The sequence below is a fragment of the Danio rerio genome, chromosome 25 (assembly GCF_052040795.2).
Source record: "Danio rerio strain M-AB ecotype USA chromosome 25, GRCz13ab, whole genome shotgun sequence".
Lineage (NCBI taxonomy): Eukaryota > Metazoa > Chordata > Actinopteri > Cypriniformes > Danionidae > Danio > Danio rerio.
This window is the reverse complement of record NC_141045.1, coordinates 37,354,742-37,374,895: the sequence shown is the minus strand read 5'-3', so window position 1 is coordinate 37,374,895 and position 20,154 is coordinate 37,354,742. Positions and strand designations below refer to the sequence as shown.

Genomic DNA, 20,154 nt, shown 5'->3' with positions numbered 1-20,154 from the left:
TTATTTTTAAGTGAACTACCCCTTAAAATCAACACTAAATCGGTCCATAAATCGCCTCAATATCCCCTCAAAAAAAAAAAAAAAAAAAAGAGTTTTGTAATGTGAAGAGTAAATAAATGGCTGTATTTTCATTTGAGTGAACTGCCCCTTTAAATCAACACTAAACCTGTCCCTAAAATTACACCTCGATGTACACAAAAAGGAGTTTGTAATACAACAGAAACATCATAATTATAATGATTTTACAAATGTGTTTAAACAAGTGATGAAGAGTAAATTTCATTTTTTGAATGAACTACCCCTCAAAAAAAAAAAAAAAAAAAGTTTTATAACACAAAAAAAGCAATGTTTAAGTTAGGTAGAACTCTACTTCAATACATCTTCATACAGCATAGATGCCAACTCACCCCATCCAGGAGGAAGAGCTCCGAGCGGATCATTCTCCACCACAGCTCCAGACGGCTGAAACACACACAAACACACACAATCCAGAGTCAATACACACTTCTGAAAACCTGCTTACCCAAACCACCGACCCCCTAAAAAACCTCTACCTGCTAGAAACCCAGCTGTGACTCTAGAAAGCGCTTCAATCTTTAGAAGTGAGCCTGATGGAGGTGTTGGAGCCAAATACTACACTCCCGCTCCGGCAGAAAGAGGCACACACACTGACACACATATGCGCGCAGAGTTCCAATGATCTCACTGGCCGAGAGAAAACCCCACCCTGTCTCCATCCGCCCAATGGCGACTCCACCCCGGCCTGCGTCCTCTTCTAGCGGAGCTGTGAAAGTACGCAGGGAGGCGCGATGTCTGAGCGGACTGAAGCGCACATTCATGAGGCCTCCAGATTCCCTGCCCCTCCCCGACACACACACACGCACGCACAAAAGCACCTTTATTCACACTGCAAGGCTGTGTTTATCCACGTGTGTGTGCGTGCGTGAGTGTGTGTGTGTGTGTGGAAATTTCATTTATTTGTACACCAAAATCATCCACCCAGTGTGTGTGTGTGTGTGTGTGTGTGTGTGTGTACGCACTTTTGGGTGTAATTACGTATGTAAATATAAAAAAAAACTAAATGGACAAACACACACACGCATTCACACACACTGTGGGTATGTTTGTGAATTCATATGCTGAGAATGGCACATGTATAGCGCAGTGTTTCTCTTTTTCGCTTAAATTTGTTTATTTTAGCAATTATGTTGCATTTTTTTACACTTAGTTTGTATATTATATACATATATACATGTAATCTTATGTATTATTTTGAAGTCGACATCAAATAACATTTTATGAAAGTTATATATATATATATGTATATATACACACAACAGTTCTGTCTAGTTCTTTAATCTGCAAGTAACAGCACTCATCCAGCCTCTTCACCCTTCTGTATTACTCCGCCGTCATACAGCAATAAGCAGAGGACACAGTCTGACAAAAATTGCAGCTGTTGGACAACATAATGTACTTTTGAGTTTGCTTTTTGTCAAGAATGTAGTTGTTTAGATTGCAACTATGCAGTTTATTTATAAAGACAGTGCCTATTTTAAATATTTATTTAATTTCTGAGAGACGGCGCGTCGGCATCTATAAGCCTGTCATTGAGCAAAGACAGTTGACGTTCAGCCACAAGACGGTGACAGAGGCCGCATAATAAGTCGTTAGCGGAGAAAAACAGCGTAAATTCCAAACGACTGATCAAATCATTATAAAACAGGAAAGGGACACTAAGTCACTCTCTTTTGCATGTTGTAGTGCTGTATGTTTACTATAGTCTGATAGTGTTTGCTTTGTTTTGGCTTTTTCGTGGTTACAGTCGAACTGTATCATTAACGCAATATCACACTCGTAGCAGTGCGATATGGCAGTATATTGTCACTAAGGCACTCTGCATGCCTCCCACCAGTGCCAATGTGCACCGACGCAATTTTTTTTTTCTTTTTTTAAATATTTCCCAAATGAGCAAGGGAATTTTCACAGCGTGTCTGATAATATTGTTTCTTCTGGAGAAAGTCTTAATTGCATAATTTCGGCTAAAATAAACGTTAATAATTAAAAAAAAAAAAAAAAAAAAAAGTCAAAATTATTAACCCCCCTTTAAACTATATATTTTTCTGATGTTCTGTAGACTAAACCACTGTTAAACAACAACACGCCTAGTTAAACTAACTTGCCTATTGCTTGTTTTACATTACAGAGTCAGGTTTAGGGTTACACTAGAGTCAAGCCTTAATAAAACGCTATTTAATGGCTAATTTAATGAATAATAAGAATAATCGTTTGTATAATGACTATTTTATGTTACTATGGGGGTTGAGGTAGAGGAAGGCTTGAAAAAAAAAAAACAAAGTAATGGCTAATTTAATTAGTAATGTTAACACTAATCTGTATAATGGCTGTTTTTACATTAATCTAAGGGTCCGGTTTAGGGTTGGGCCGGGGGTAGGCCTTAATAAAATGAAATGCCTAATTTAATAATATGAATAACACTCCGTATAATGACTATTTGTGTGTTACTATGAGGGTTGAGGTAGGGGTAGACGTTAATAAAATGCTATCTAATGGCTTATTTATCTAGTAATATGAATAGTACTCTGTATAATGACTGTTTTTACATTGTGTCAGTCGGGTTTAGGGTTGGGCTGTGGGTAGGCCTTAATAAAATGCAACTTATTGGGTAATTTCATTAATAATATAAATAATTCTTGTTAATTTTCGGCCGCAGTTGTATCCCTTCTAGCAACAACCCAAAGGAATAGCAAGAGGGGCGTGGTCAAAAATACATATTTAGACCGTTGCTAGGAAACTCTCAAGCTGACGTCAACAGACGGATCGCCACTCCAAATGCGGAAACCAACGTTCAGTTTTATTGGGGATTACCAAAATGCACCTTTGTGTGTGCGTATTAACTTGCACAGATTAATTACTCACTTTAAGGTTAATAATGCAAGCTAGTAAAATAAACACTAAATTTGGATTTCGCCTGGACGTTAAGCTGGCATAAGCAGCAATTTTAACACCTAACAACTTCCTCTTTAAAAAGGAAGTGCTTATGTTCCTATATAACAAAACTAATCCCTCAAACTGCTTTCAATGCCCTCTATCCTGAGGAAAGTGAATGGTCTGCTGCTTTCCAATGGGACTTTACTGTGTCTGTACACTGGTGTTAAACTCAAACAGGCGTTTCTCCACTTTCAGCCAAGAGTTCTGACTAAGCAAACGTTTAAAGTGGCATCTAAAAATGGCCATTTCTGCCATCGCGGTGCCCTTTTTCCAGTCAGGCCGCTTTATCAGGGGCACGTCTGATAGCCCACATCTTCATTTATGAATCATTAGCATTAGTCGCTGAGCTAAAGATGGTCAAGAATGAGGGGGATGTTGAAATGAGTGCGAGCGTGGCTTTGCCGCACCCTCGACGGGCTCTATGACTAAAAAAGGTAGGAAAAAAAATGAAAGAAAAGCATGACATCATCTTCACTCCCTCCAACGCGGCCATTACATCCAGACCAGCCCTCAAAGACACAGACGGGGAGAGGAGGAAGAGAAATGAAGGCTCGGAGAGAAAGAGAAGATGAATCAAAGACAGGGAAAATGGCCGTGTAACTTCCAAACAGATGAAAAACTTCACAAAGGAACACTCTTGCTCTTTAGGATTCATTCTTAAGGCTGCTGTAAAGATTTTACTCATGTATTTTACTTCAATACATATTTATAAATGTGTTTAGTTGCATTATAATCCATGTATATGGTTTCATTTTGTGCTTAGATATGCATATATACATTGCATTCAGAGATGCTCTTCTTCAGACCTCAGTTGTAACGAGTGCTTATCTGAGTTACTGTTCCCTTTCTATTAGCTGGAACCAGTCTGGCCATTCTCCTCTGATCATTAACAAGGCATATGCATCCACAGAACTGCCGCTCACTCTGTAAACACATTCTCTGTAAACCCTAGAGATGGTTGTGCGTGAAAATCCCAGGAGATCAGCAGTTTCTGAAATACTCAGACCAGCCTGTCTGGCAGCAACAACCATGTCACGTTCACAGTCACTTATATCCCCTTCCTTCCCCATTCTGAAGCTCAGTTTGAACTGCGGCAGATCGTCTTGACTATGTCTACATGCCTAAATGCATTGAGTTGCTGCCATGTCATTGACTGATTAGTAATTCGCGCTTACGAGCAGTTGGACAGGTGTACCTAATAAAGTGGACGGTGAGTGTATACATACACGTACATATACAGTGCTCAGCATATATGAGTGCACCCCTCACAAATGCCTTATTTAAATGAATAGCTTCTATATTAGAAGCTTTACAATATTATATTTGTGCATATACATTAGTCAGTACTGAAGCCAAATCTGGAGCTGATCTAACAATAACTTATAAATTTTATCTACTAATTTTTGAATCATTATCATAAGGAAGTAAAAAATATTGAATAAAAATGTTTAAAGAAAGCAAATAGCAAGAGAAACAAAATTATATGTTATACATTTTGTAGAAAGTTTGTAGTTTGTAATGTTTCACATTAATTCAAATGTATTTTCAGTCTTTTTCTAAAGATGTTTGGTGGCTAAAATATAATTTTAATCAATATATAAACATTAAAGACGTTTTGTTTAAATGCACCAAAATATATGACCGATATTCACTGATAAACGATCAAATTCAAAATGGGGTGTACTCATGTATGCTCAACACTGTACACACACACACACACACACATACACACACGCACGGGAAAAAAAAAAGTTAGACCAAATTCTCATCATCTGGGTTTGCTTTTCTAATTTTTGTTCCATTGTTGTAATTGAAATGCTCATTTATTCTGATAAATACTTATGAAGTATTCTGAAGTGGAATTATTGGGATTGTGTAGTCTAAAAATGTATATAAACACAAAAAACATGGAATCTGTTTGCTATTTTGACCAACTGTGTGTGTGTGTGTGTGTGTGTGTGTGTGTGGGGGGGTGTTATAAAAAGTTTTTTTTATAAACTAGTTGACTTTTTTCAGAGTCTATAAGCAGATTTAACAACGCTAGTTTTCACTGTTTTCAGTGTGTAAGCACAAGAGAACAAACAGTGAGAGTGTTTTATTTTCTCTGAGGGCCGGAAGCGACTTTTAATGATACTCGACTCTCTCAGGGGACTCTAATGAGCTGCAATTAGCAAACAAAAGCCCAGTGTGCAGCGTTCGTGCGTGTGCGTAAGTGTGTGTATGACGTGAGCCGTGTCATGTCAGTGTGCATGTTTTGCATTTGTGCGCTCTGTGTGTGCTTTTTCTGCAACGCAGTGTAATGTGGGAATCAGCCGTCACTTCTGACACTTGTGTGTGAATGAAACCAAAGGAGCTCCTGAACAAACTACCATCCGACCCGCCATCAAAACTTCAGAAAAATGAGCATTAAGAACTTAAGAGGCTTTATAGTGTCTTAGTATGAAGTAGAGAATGCATTTACACAGCACATGTACAAAATACTGTGCAAAATCTCATACAAAATACTGCAGGTTTTTCGGTTTCATTCAAAAACAGATTCATTCACTGATGAATTAATTAACTCAGCGATTCAAGGATGCATTTATAAATACAGTTACATCCTTTGTTTCTAAATGAATCGAATATTGAGCGAATCATCTGAATAAACGATTGAATAAAAAAAAAAAAAAATTGCCGGCAATTTTCCGGAAAGGTGTGTATGTGTGAACAGGTCCTTTTTGAAAATACCGGTAAATTCGTTCTGGCTATTTTATGGAAAGAGAAATTGTAACATTACCGGCAATTTGCCGGAATGCTGCGCTGTGTGAATGCAGAAGGAAGATTGACGGAATAAGCGCGTGCACGTCTAGAACATGCTGACGCGAGACACCTGCTTTAGCCAATCACAACAGTCAGACGCATTTACGTCCGCGCGGTTTATGAGAATAAAAGCCTTTGAATATTTTTCCTGACACATTTAGCTGCTAGAAGTTACTCAGATCACGTTTATATGTTCTTCTTAATGCCAACTGTGTAAATTCATTGATGATATGCTTATGATAAGCCGTTGTTTGTTTACCTTCAAGCTTTGCGTGTGCCAGTGAAACAGCCTGGAGCACCTGCACACGCACATATTATGAACATCTCGACATGCGAAAGTGATCCTGCGAAAGTTGTTCACAATATTGATCATCCACAGAGTTTGTAATTTAGTCAAATGTTTACAAACACAAGCGCAGCCGTTTAAAGCTCATTTGTGGTGAATGATGTCAGAATTTACCGGTATTTTGGAATGGATGTGTGAATGCTCTTTTCCGGAAAATTTCCGTAACGTCCTCGCCTGTGTGAACAGCGCTTTTTTGAATATACCGGTAAAGTAGTTCCGGAAATTTTCGGGATGTTTACCGGTATCACTGTGTGAAAGGGGCTTATGTCTCAATCAAGGTTTATATACATAACATCTGTGCCAAACATTTCAACTGACGAACATATTAACAATAATACAACCGTATAGCCGAATTTAATGTATGCATTGGCATGTTACAGCCCTAATGAGTATGATTATGTGAAACTCTAAGATACATATTGCAATGATTTCGGGTACTTACTCAGCGATGCGCGCACACATATATATGCACAATCCTTAAATGCTCTGCTGATTTGGACTCTATAATACCTGTTTTATAACTTTAAACTATCAACAACCACCACTACGCAATATTCTACCGATCGTTTTTCCCGCTCCGTGGTAGATTTTGGCATAGTTTATTTCACGTGAGATGGCGGGGGTGAGTGGAAGAAACCAAGTTGCGGGGGAATATTTTCTACAGAAATAATTTATGATTTTTTTTATGTGGCCCGGTACCAGTTGTTCCGGTTGGGGACCACTGATATAAGAGACCACTTACAAGTTATTATTAGTTCTCGAACAGTTCAAAAATGTTTTCCTTTTTGTTTTATTTCATAAACTATTGACAAGGCATCTTATGTCATTAAATATTGTAAAGGAAATGAATACGTTTATATATAAGATTGGGATTATCAGTTGTCGTTTCTGTGTGGAGTTTGCATGTTCTCCCTGCATTTGCGAGGGTTTCCTCCGGGTGCTCCGGTTTCCCTCACAGTCCAAAGACATGCGGTACAGGTGAATTGGGTAGGCTAAATTGTTCGTAGTGTATGAGTGTTTGTGAGAGAATGTTTCCCAGAGATGTGTTGCGGCTGGAAGGGCATCCACTGTGTAAAAATGTGCTGGATACGTTGGCGGTTCATTCCGCTGTGGCGACCCCAGATTAATAAAAGGGACTAAGCCGACAAGAAAATGAATGAATGAAAGATTGGGGTCATTTGCGCCGCGCCACAGCGCATGTGCTATTTACATGACGACTTTGTAAGTGGAAAATCAGAGCGCTTCACTAGAGAGAAAACAGCTGATGATAGCTGAAGCACAAACCAGTCTTCAGTTCATTGATCATCAGATCAGAGGACACAACGATCATCTGCTTCCAAACTGGGCCAAAAATCATCAACATACAAACCCATTTTCATAGGATTTGGGCTGAGCGTTTTCTTTTTGGTATCTGGTTAATATGGTTCCAGAGAGAGCAGCTAGTAACTTCATAGCATCTGGTCTTAAAAGTGCTGTTTCAAAGGCTTATGGGGTGTGTTTTGAACAGAGAAAGTGCTGTTCTGTGTATATAAATGACAGTGTTGTGACTTTAAAGTTAACAAAGCCCTGAAACATCTTGCTCCAATTTTAGCTTTGCTTACAAAAGGGAAAAGCTCACAAAAGACAGAATAATAAGGGGCTTCCATACAATAAAGAAGAAATGTTGAAGTTTTTCCAAAGGATTTCTCCTTTATTACCATAACCAAAGGAGAGAGGGAGAATGAGAGAGAGATACGCACACACATTATAGACGCATGCAAATACTCAAATACAGTACAAGTCTGCTTTTTCAAACAACTCATTTAAAATGAGTTGAAACGACTCAATTCTTAAGTTTTTTTTGAACAACTGAATTGCTTTATGTTCAATCTACTTAATTTGTAAAAACAATTGTTAACTTGATTGATTTGTGTTGGGACAAATTGTGTAGCACCCAGCAATTTTTATAGTGTACACGCCCGCACACACATACGCAGACGCACAATTACAAATTGTCATAAATGAATCTTAAAAATGTTAATTAGCAAGTATGCCGTTTATTATTATTATTATATCGTAACCTTGATCGTTAAATTTTATCTATTATTTTATTTTTTTAATTATTATTATTATTTTATCATTACATGTTGATTGTTAAATAGATTTATTACTATTAATATTATTTTATTGTACCATGTTGATCGTTAAATATACTTTATTATTATTATAATTATTTTATCGTAAAATATTGATCGCTTAATATACTTTTATTTATTATTATTTTATCATTACATGTTGATTGTTAAATATATTTATTATTATTATTATTATTATTATTATTATTATTGATTTTATTGTAACATGTTGATCGTTAAATATATTTTTATTATAATTATTATTTTATCGTAACATGTTGATCGTTTAATTTACTTTTATTTATTATTATTTTATCATTACATGTTGATTGTTAAATAGATTTATTATTATTATTATTATTATTATTATTATTATTATTATATGATTTTATCGTAACATGTTGATCGTTAAATATATTTTTATTATTATTATTATTATTTTATCGTAACATGTTGATCGTTTAATTTACTTTTATTTATTATTATTATTATTATTTTATCATTACATGTTGATTGTTAAATAGATTTGTTATTATTATTATTATTATTATTATTATTAATATGATTTTATCGTAACATGTTGACCGTTAAATATATTTTTATTATTATTATTATAATTATTATTTTATCGTAACATGTTGATCGTTTAATTTACTTTTATTTATTATTATTATTTTATCATTACATGTTGATTGTTAAATATATTTATTATTAATATTATTTTATTGTAACATGTTGATCGTTAAATATACTTTTATTTATTATTATTATTATTATTGTTGTTATAATTATTTTATCGTAACATGTTGATCATTCTATAATTTTATTTGTTATTATTACTATTTTATTGTAACATGTTGATCGTTAAATATACTTTATTATTATTATAATTATTTTATCGTAAAATATTGATCGCTTAATATACTTTTATTTATTATTATTTTATCATTACATGTTGATTGTTAAATATATTTATTATTATTATTATTATTATTATTATTATTATTGATTTTATTGTAACATGTTGATCGTTAAATATATTTTTATTATAATTATTATTTTATCGTAACATGTTGATCGTTTAATTTACTTTTATTTATTATTATTTTATCATTACATGTTGATTGTTAAATAGATTTATTATTATTATTATTATTATTATTATTATTATATGATTTTATCGTAACATGTTGATCGTTAAATATATTTTTATTATTATTATTATTATTTTATCGTAACATGTTGATCGTTTAATTTACTTTTATTTATTATTATTATTATTTTATCATTACATGTTGATTGTTAAATAGATTTGTTATTATTATTATTATTATTATTATTATTAATATGATTTTATCGTAACATGTTGACCGTTAAATATATTTTTATTATTATTATTATAATTATTATTTTATCGTAACATGTTGATCGTTTAATTTACTTTTATTTATTATTATTATTTTATCATTACATGTTGATTGTTAAATATATTTATTATTAATATTATTTTATTGTAACATGTTGATCGTTAAATATACTTTTATTTATTATTATTATTATTATTGTTGTTATAATTATTTTATCGTAACATGTTGATCATTCTATAATTTTATTTGTTATTATTACTATTTTATTGTAACATGTTGATCGTTAAATATACTTTTATTGTTATTATTACTGTCACATGTTGATCGTTAAGTATACTTATTATTATTATTTTACCATAACATGTTAATCGTTAAATTTACTTTTATTATTATTATTATTATTTGTTTATTTTAAAATCGCCACTATGTCATGTGTTTAAGTGTTCCGTTAATGTAAACAACACAAATGTCATGGCAAACCATATGTAAGATTTATCAGGCCAATAAAGCAATTTTGAGTTGAAATGAAGAGAGAGATTCTTGCATCTGTCCAGGATCTCTTCATAAATGATACAGCTATGAGATCAATTATATAAAAAAACAATACCATCATTAATCAGAGCTTATCTGAAATGTTTGAGGGAGATGCGGATGCGGTCTGATCTGATTCAGTGATTTAAGCCAAGCTAAGCTAAACTAAGCTAAAAGTGCTTGTCTGTTAAAACATTCTGTAAACACCTCGTCTGAACAGTGTCTTTGGTGTGGTAACCGTAGTAAAAGTGGAATAAATAATAACGGCTGTGCTGTACCTGATAGAGGTATCTCTGGTTGAACTGCTGCATGGCTCCCTGCAGCTGGCTGCGCTGTGACTGCCACTGCTCATAGTTGCGGACTGACTCCGCCGTGGGCCGCTGCCATGTGGTGGTTCTTGTGTTGTGGTCCACATAGTAGAACCGGCCGCGCTGATCCACACGCTTCTCCCAACTACAACACAAACACAGATCATGAGCAGGGACAGAGGGAATCTGCAGACATTTTTCGCAAATATAAATAAATAAATGTTTAAAAAAAAAAAAAAAAAAAAAATCTGCCGTTTGCCGTTCCCTTATTAGTAGAATCTTTGCACTGCATCATGGGTAATGTAGTTTTTTCTGAAACTCAACTACAGATAAAGCACAACCAGGTGTGCCTCATAGCTTCTTTTGAGTGACGCTCCTGATCATTAGATCGCCCCCTGTGTACTGGCTGCAGTACAAGTCTTAAACCCCGCCTCCTCCATTTTATCTAACGAGACTTGAGCCCAAATAAAAATAAAATATTACACTTGCAATATCTTATAAGATAGCTTTGTTAAATTGAACACTGGTTATCAAGCTGATCTAGGATCAGATGTTCTTTTTTGTAAACTGTATATTTTTACCCAGTTATTTAATGCTATACAAACGGTGCATGCAACATGATTGACAGTTCCGATTGGCAGATTCTCCAAGTACACCGTCGGAGCTTCAGGAGGAGATTCAAGCATCAATGTTCGATTTCGGTGTTATTTTACCACAACAAAAGTTGTTCAGCAGTAAACTACACTTTATGATCAACAGGATCTGACGGATTTTTTCAGCGTGCTAGACTTTGTTGTGCTTGGACAGCTTGTTTGAAAAGTTAATTATTTTAGCTTTTCCCGTTGGTGACGCTAGTAGTGACATTTAGCATCCTGGGCCAGCATGTGAGGGGCATAAAAATGTGTTTGGAGGTCCTGGTGAGATTTTCCAATGCATCTTAGGCTTTGCTAATAATGCCCACGTGAAATCTGTGCTGAGTGTCTGAGAAATATCTGACTACACAATAACCATAAAGCTGTAGCAATGGCCGTATTAATATAATAACAATAGGATAGAGCCAGAAATTGTTTCGAGATTAATACAGAACTGATTCTCTAGGCTAATTTATTTTAACCACAGATGGCACCTTAGGCAAGTTTAACACCAGACTGCACTCTAGGCTAGTTTTTAACAGCAGGTGGCGTTCTAGGCTAGTTTTTAATTCGCTTGTTAAGTGGTGACGTGTTGGTGACGTATGTAATACTGTTTCCGGGTCCAAGCTGCCACTCATTTGAGTTGAGAAATTATTTGTTTATGATCACTTTTTATTCATATCACATATTAAAGTTAATTTTATATAACGTCATAGTGTACACAACAATCTCTGGGCTTGCTGCATAAGAAATACCAAAATTAACAATTTATAAAAGAATGAATCACTTTGACCATCGGATATTAGGAATGGACATATATATTGCGATCATGATTTCTGGTCACATTAAAGCCCTTTGCACACGTTTATTATTACCATTTTACGAGTCTCCTCATTCAATTCAATAGACCGCTTGAACCCGGAAGCCGCTTCGCGTGACGTCACATTTAACAAGCGGATAAACAAAGCACAACCCGGTGTGCCTCATGCCGTCTTTTGAGTGATGCTCCCGGCTGTTTGATTGCCCCCTAGGGGCTGGCTGCAGTACGCAAGTCAAACCCCGCCTCCTCCACTTGTTAATTATATTTATTATAAATATAATTTTATCGTAACATGATCGCTAAATATATTTTTATTTATTATTATTAATATTTTATCGTAACATGTTGATTGTTAAATATACTTTATTATTATTTTATCATAACATTGATCGTTAAATATACTTTTATTATTATTATTATTATTATTTTATCGTAACATGTTGATCGTTAAATATATTTTTATTTATTATAATTATTTTTTTATAGTAACACGTTGATCTTTAAATATTTTTTTATTTATTATAATAATTTATCGTAACACGTTGATCTTTAAATATACTTTTATTATTATTATTATTATTTTATCGTAACATGTTGATCGTTAAATATATTTTCATTTATTATAATTTTTTGTTATCGTAAGACGTTGATCTTTAAATATACTTTTATTATTATTATTATTATTATTATTATTATTGTTTTATCGTAACATGTTAATCGTTTAATGTGCAAAATACCCTGTTAGCATGTGAAACATCAAATACACACCCTGGTGGCAGGGGTCTCTCCCATGTGGTGGTCTTTGTGTTGTGATCCACATAATACACTCGTCCGTGAGGAAGAATTCTCTGCTCCCACCTGTAGGAGAGAAATACAATGAGCAAACAGAGTCCGCATGTGTCGGCAGAGAAAATAATTTCTAATTAAAATTGTAAATTTGCAAATAACCTTTCTAATTACCATCTATGAAAAGTAATTTAATTACTTAATCCAATACCATAATTAAAACACGGGGAGAACATGCAAACTTCACACAGAAATGCCAACAGACCTAGCTGGGACAACGCTAACCACTGAGCCACCGTGTCGCCAGGTTGATTGATTGATGTGCAGTGTGAATGCAGTGTTTTACCCAGCAGGCAGTGCGTCGGTGTTCTGTGTGTCGCTAGTAGTGTCGCTCTGCTCAGTGGATGCTGGAGGCTCGGCTGCAGGTGGAGGAACTGTACCATCTGGAGGATTGGAGCTCAATGATGGAGAAGACGGAGCAGGACAGGTCAGATGTGCGCTCTCCAGACCGTTAGCAGCCGTTTCACCTTTACCTGAGCAAACACACACACACACACCTACATCAACTCACACAACCAACCAACAACACAAACCTGTATAATGACATGGACAGCACCAGAACTTTATTATAAATATTACACTTATTTTATGCATTGGTTGTTTATCTCAATTTGACCAATCAGATGGGGCTGTACTATCTACTTGAATCCCCACTAGTAGTTTCTGCTCTGCTATTGGCTAGAGCACCCCAAATCTGAACCCAGAGCTGAAAAAAAAAAAAAAACCCTAATGGCGGGAGTCGAGACGAGAAGGGAAAATGACAGCTAATCAGAATATCTCCTGAGGTGATGTTTACACCTGAATTAGATCTGAAAAATCTTTCACCTGTTTATTTTAATATCATAACATAAAAGAATGATGTCAAAATAAAGCTAATAATAAAAAAAAACATTTTTCTAGGGAATACTCTCAAACTAGGGCTGCAGGATGCTGGAAATGCAATATTGTTGTAATGTATGTTTGCATGTGTAAACGTGTGTGTGTGTGTGTGTATATCTGACCGGCACTGCTCAGGTTGTTGACTGTGGTCTTTGAGTTGTGTCTGGATGTTGTTTCTGCCAATGCTCCGTTCACGTCTCCATTAGTAAGAGCAGCTCCTTGGATCTCAGCTGGAGAATCTCCACACGAGCCCCGAGACGACTGACCCAAACTTCTGGAAATAAACCTCAGTATCAGATCAGAAACACTCGTGTGGGTGCCACAATATGGGTTGAAAAGTAAAAGTACAGAAGTGAAATGTAATTGAAAAGCAACAAATCACTATTTTCTGATTTCGGTTTGATCGTATACTAACAATTATGAGCACATTGTTTTTATGAGGCCTTTGAATCCTTCATGTAATTTTTGTATGAACTCGTTTATTTATTTATCTATTTTTCTATTTATATTTATTCATTCATTTATTTATGTATTTATATTAATTTGCATTTACTTATATTTATTTATATTTATTAGCATTTTATTAGGTTTATTTATATTTATTGATTCATTAACTTATTTATATTTCTTTGCATTTATTTTTATGCATTTATTTATATTTCTTTGTATTTATTTATTTATTTATTTATATTCATTTGCATTTATTCATTTATTTATTAATATTTTATTTGTTTATTTATTTATTTATCTATTAATTTATATGCATTTATGTATTAATTTATTTACTTATTTTTATTTATTTGAATTTACTTATAAATAAATGAATGAATAAATAAATATATTTATTTCGATTTATTTGTTTATTTATTCATTTATTTACTTATTTATATTGATTTGCATCTATTTATTTATTTATTTATATGTATTTGCATTTATTTATATTTATTTGTATTTATTTAATTTGCATGCATTTACATTTATTTATTCATATTTATTTACATTGTATTATGCTTATTTATTTTTATTTATTTGCATTCATTTATATTTATTAATTGTTATTTTTTATATTTATAATTATTTGCATTTATTTCTATTTATTTTATTTATTCATTTATTTACTTATTTATATTGATTTGCATCTATTTATTTATTTATTTATATGTATTTGCATTTATTTATATTTATTTGTATTTATTTAATCATATTAATTTGCATGCATTTACATTTATTTATTCATATTTATTTACATTGTATTATGCTTATTTATTTTTATTTATTTGCATTCATTTATATTTATTAATTGTTATTTTTTTATATTTATAATTATTTGCATTTATTTCTATTTATTTTATTTATTTGCATTTATTTTATATTCATTTATTTATTTATTATATCAATTTGATTTTTTTTTTAATTATTTATTCATACATTTATTTATTTATATTTCTTTATATTTGTATATATTGTGCATTTATATTTGATCAGTATGTAAATTTGGAATTTGCAATAAACAGCTACATAAGTAAAAATAAAACCATCAGCCTCATGACAGTATATAAGCATGCTGGTTATTTCTGTGAATTTCCTGTTATGCTTCCTTAACCTCACACAAACAGAGAAAATAAGCTTAATTACAGCATTTAGCAAGTATTTTTAGGGCATCTCCTGCAACATGCCCACAAAACGCCTGCCCGAAGATAAAGCCTCTATTTGGCATCAAACACGGAATAGATAATGGTTAACACCTACATTTCCTACATTTATACGTTTGTTTGTTTGCCAGCCATGCTTGTTTGGAAAATGCTTTGAAGGTTTATATTTTCATAAATGATCTCCAGCATAAGTGATGGGGGAAATGATGAAAAGCTGTTTAGGCTGACCGTCCACGGGGGCTGCTGGTGCTGGGGGTCTCTTCACTGTGAGCCCGATGGAGACTGGACCTGCTCGAGTGAATCTCTGCAGAGGAAAAACAAAAATACAGAAAATCTGAAGAAGAAGAGCTGATTCACATTCATCATACAGAAGAGTCTGTCAGAGCTCATCTGAAAGCAACAACGAAGCTGTGGTGTAAACATTACTGACACAAACACCTGTATTAACATACCCGCATTTCATAAAATATTACTGTATGTTAGATAATTAAACAAGAACAAGCTGACAGATATAAGTCTGAAATTTAAGTCTTTTAAATTTGAAGTCAATTTTAGATTGAAATTGTTTCAAGTTAAAAGGTTTTAAAATTAAAACAGTTCATTTGAAATAGTTTTAAAAGGTTAAAATCATTCAGGTTACAAAAGTTTTAAAATTAAAACAGTACACTCTAAATGGTTAAGGTTAAAATGGCATAAAGTTAAAAGGTTTCAAAAACAAAATAGCACAATTGAAATGGTTAAGGTTAAAATCATCTAAAGTTAAGTTTTAAAATTAAAACAGTACATTTGAAATAGTTTAATGTTAAAATTGATTTAAATTAAAGGGTTTTAAAATTAAAACAGTACATTTGAAAGGGTTAAGGTTAAAATTGATTTAAATTAAAGGGTTTTAAAATTAAAACAGTACATTTGAAAGGGTTAAGGTTAAAATTGTTTCAAGTTAAAAGGTTTTAAAAACAAAACAGCACAATTGAAATGGTTAAAGTTAAAATCAATTCAAGTTAAAAGGTTTTACAATTAAAACTGTGTAATCGAAAGGGTTTGTAAGATTAAAATAGTTTCAAGTTAAAAGGTTTTAAAAATAAAAAAAAACACTACATTTGAAATGGTTAGGGTAAAATCGATTCAAGTTAAATGGTTTTAAGATTTAAACAGTACATTTAAAGTTAAAACCATTATAAGTTCAAAGGTTTTTAAAATAGAACAGTACATTTAAATGGTTTGATGATTAAAAAAAAAAAAAAAAAAAAAAAAAAAAAGTTCTCAGTTAAAAAGGTTTTTAAAATAAAATAGACTCAAAATTCTTTTTAAGATTAAAATAGTTTCGAGTTAAAATATTTTAAAACACTACATTTGAAATGGTTAAGGGTAAAAGTGTTACAAATCATTCCCTTCAACTGAGAAGTTTAAAACTAGGCTATCTTTACTACCTTAAGTAGGTTTTGGTAACTGACTGCAGCCATATTTTGGTTTATTTAAATATTACCTATGAGATAAACAATAAGCATGTTTATACATAAACACCCAACTGAAAGATGCGGGCAAAATCATTTTCTTTTCTTTCAGGTATCTTTTATCAGACTGGCTATGTTTCAGACATTTGCCAAAAAACAAAGAACTTGATTTGACAAAGTCCTGCCTCTTAATTCCAGCTCAGTTGTCCATTAAGAAAAACAAAAAAGCCTTTATTATTATTTGTATTTTTAGAGGTATATAAATAATGATAAAAAACATTTTAAAAATTCAAAAGTACATAATATTGGAAGATTACATTTTTTAAATTGGATTAGCACATTAAAATTGTTTCAAGTTAAAAGGTTTTAAAATTAAAACTACATTTGAAATAATCGAAGATGAAAATAGTTTCAGGTTAAAAGGTTTAAAATTTGTAAAAAAAAAACACTATATTTGAAATAGTTTTTATTCAACAAGGTTAAAATTTGATTCAACAAAGTCCTCTTAAATCCAATTCTTTAGTCAAGTAAATGGGAAATACTCGAATTTAAAGAATTTTTTTTTATTTGTACTTTTAAACGTTTAAGAATAAAAACACATTTTACAAAAACATTTAAAGACAACATGATATTTGTTTTTAATTTAAAATAAAAAAGGGTTCACACTTTCGCACGCAAAAATGTCCACAAGAAAAAGAATAAATGCTGCAATATAAGGTTAACTAGGAATCACCAATACAATTTCGGTGCTTAAATTTTTGTATAAAGGGCTCAGTCATTTCTGAAGACGAATAATCTGCTGCTTTTGGTTTTGTTGTGCGTTTCAGTGATTTCATCTTAATTTGTTTCAGTTACACACACACACACTTAATAAACAGGCTGTTTTGCATTAATGTTCTCTCTGACTCGATTTACCAGAACAGCAGCAGGCTTTGTGACGGTCTGTCAGATTCATCTTTTAGCTTGCTGGACTCTCCAGATCTGGAGTGTTTTTTTGAGTATGTAAGTTTGTGTTTGACCTTCAGTGGTGGATAAAGGTTGGAGTGTGTGAAGGTCTGTTAGGGTCCTCTGTTCACTCTCAAGTCGCTCTTGTTGGTTTAATGTTTTCCCTCATTTCCCCTGGCAGCTTTCTTCTCAAACACACACACACACACACGCTACATAAACAGGCCTTTGTGTACAGGCCTGGAGAAAGACTGTCACACACACACATATGCACACGCACAAATATACACACACTCCTTAACTTGTGCTCAAACTTGCTAAGCTTCAAAGTGTCTTACAGTGCCTTTTGTGGTAAAATTTGGAAAAGTTTTAATGTTTCTGGGTTTTACATTTGCAACAAGGATTGTTAACACTAATGTAAATCTATTTTTTTTTAACTGAGGGTGAAAACAAATACACATTTAATTAAACAACAACAGAAACAGTGTAATAAAATGTATTTTATTCAGTATTAGACAATTGTTTGAGATCTATCAGCTTAATCTACATGACCTTTAAACCGTTACAGTTCTACTATTTAAAATGACTTTTTAGTTTTAATTGACAAATTTAATACTTCATTGGAGTTAAAACATTTAAACCTCAACTTAAAGCAATTTAAAATCTCAAACTTTAATTAATACAACCTTTAAGCTTAAAACATTAAAGAAAAAGTCATAATTAAAATGGTGTTTATAGGCCTAAAACTTTTAACCTTAAAACTATTGTAAATTTAAAGTAACTTAAATCTAAAACTTAAAGTCCTTTCGATTTAAAACCTTTACAACCTTAAAAAGCAAAACATTCTCTTAACAACATTTCAACCAAAACCCATTACTCTTGAAACCATTTCAAACAATTTTAAGCAGCTCTAAGCCAAACTGTAAAATTTACCATTTTAACATCAAGTATAAATCGTCAAAATATCTCTCGGCAGATTTTAGGTGTAAAAACAATTAATTCTTAAAAAGGTTTCAAGTTTAAAATGTTTTGAAATTTGTAAACCTTTTAACGTAATACAACTTTTAGAATAAATCATACTTAAAGTGGTGTCAATCAATAAACTTTTTAAACTAAAAGATTTACCCTTTAAACTATTCTAAATTTAAAGTAGCTTGAACTTTTAAGTCCTTTCCATTGTAAAAGTGTTAAACCTTAAAACCATTTAAAATGCACTATTTTAATTTTAACTTGAAACAATTTTAAGCAGCTCTGATCCAATCAGTAAGATTCACCATTTTAACATTCAGCATAAATGTGGACAAATAGTCGGTGCAATAGCCTAGAGATTAGCATGCCGACATATTGTACAGTAGCACATCAGGGCATCCTGAGTTCAAATCCCAGCTCGAGAAATGATTACTTAAATGACATTTTTAAAGACTTATTAACCTTGACTGGTCTAAAAGACACTGTTTAAATAGACTTTTAACATTTAAGTTTGTTTAAAAATGTTTACTTAAAGATTTGAAATTTGCAATGGATTTTAATTTGAAACTTCAAGTAGGAAAGGGTTTTAATTTTATAGTGCTTATAAAATGTGTCTTTAATTTATGGTTTTAAGTTAGATTTTTTAACAGAAAAGGTTGTAAATTTGAACTGTTTTAAAAGGTTTAAAATTTATTGGTTTGTGTTTGAAAATGTTTTAAATAGTTTTAAGTTTTAAAACCTGTTTAAATGTACAGTAAAGACTTACTATTGTGAAATATAATTACAATTACAAATGTTTGGTCACTACATAAAAAAAAATTAATATAGTGACAGCTCCTTTATACAGGAACAACATTTTAAAATAAATCACTGCTTATGCTCTACAAGACCTCTTTTAAACACTTTAACCATAATTATCCCACACTTTTTGGACTCCAAATCATACCTTAATTTCTTTCGTTCTCTTTCTTTCTTTGCTGTAATACATTGGGTTCAACAATTCCTTGGGTTCAATCTTGTCTCAATGCAAATTGATCAAATTAACTTAATGTTTTTTTTAAATTTTAAGTTTAACAAAAACAAGTTGACTCTAAAAACTCAATAATTGTGTTTGAGCTCATTTTAAACAAGTGGTTTAACCAAGCAGCTAAAATACTTTGTGTACCCTGACATCACCATATTTCAAGGTTTTTAAACCAAAATCATTTTAAATCGGTTAAAAAAAAAATTTAAAGGTTTAAAGGTAATCCATTTGAAATGGTCTTAAGTCATAACTAAAACAATTATTAAAATATAAGGCAGCTTTGTACAGGAACAACATTTTAAAATAAGCACTATTTTAAACTTTCAAACACACTTTTGTTTTAATCATAACTCCACCACACTTTTTGGACTGTAAAGTAAACGGTGTCTTTTTCTCCTCCAGTAAGAAAGTAAGAGAACGACTTCCTCTCCACCCCGAGCGAGTGTGTGAACAGAT

The 20,154-nt window shown here is 32.2% G+C and overlaps 1 protein-coding gene and 1 long non-coding RNA gene across 11 annotated transcripts in view; one reads left to right on the top strand and one right to left on the bottom strand.

Moving 5' to 3' along the window:
- Positions 1 to 20,154, bottom strand: part of wwp2 (WW domain containing E3 ubiquitin protein ligase 2) — a 55,887-nt gene that overhangs the window by 27,778 nt on the left and 7,955 nt on the right. For 6 of the 10 annotated variants that reach the window (XM_087310910.1, XM_087310908.1, XM_087310914.1 and 3 more), the window contains exons 6-11: positions 15,535 to 15,610; positions 13,777 to 13,928; positions 13,062 to 13,248; positions 12,698 to 12,787; positions 10,448 to 10,622; positions 408 to 462 (exon numbers count right to left, since the gene is read on the bottom strand). In XM_087310910.1, coding sequence (XP_087167036.1) covers positions 408 to 462; positions 10,448 to 10,622; positions 12,698 to 12,787; positions 13,062 to 13,248; positions 13,777 to 13,928; positions 15,535 to 15,610 — 735 coding nt within the window. 10 annotated transcript variants of the gene reach the window in all.
- LOC147830941 (uncharacterized) lies at positions 15,111 to 16,565 on the top strand. The gene is made up of 2 exons (XR_015526740.1): positions 15,111 to 16,148; positions 16,211 to 16,565. It is a non-coding gene; the product is annotated as an uncharacterized LOC147830941 (long non-coding RNA).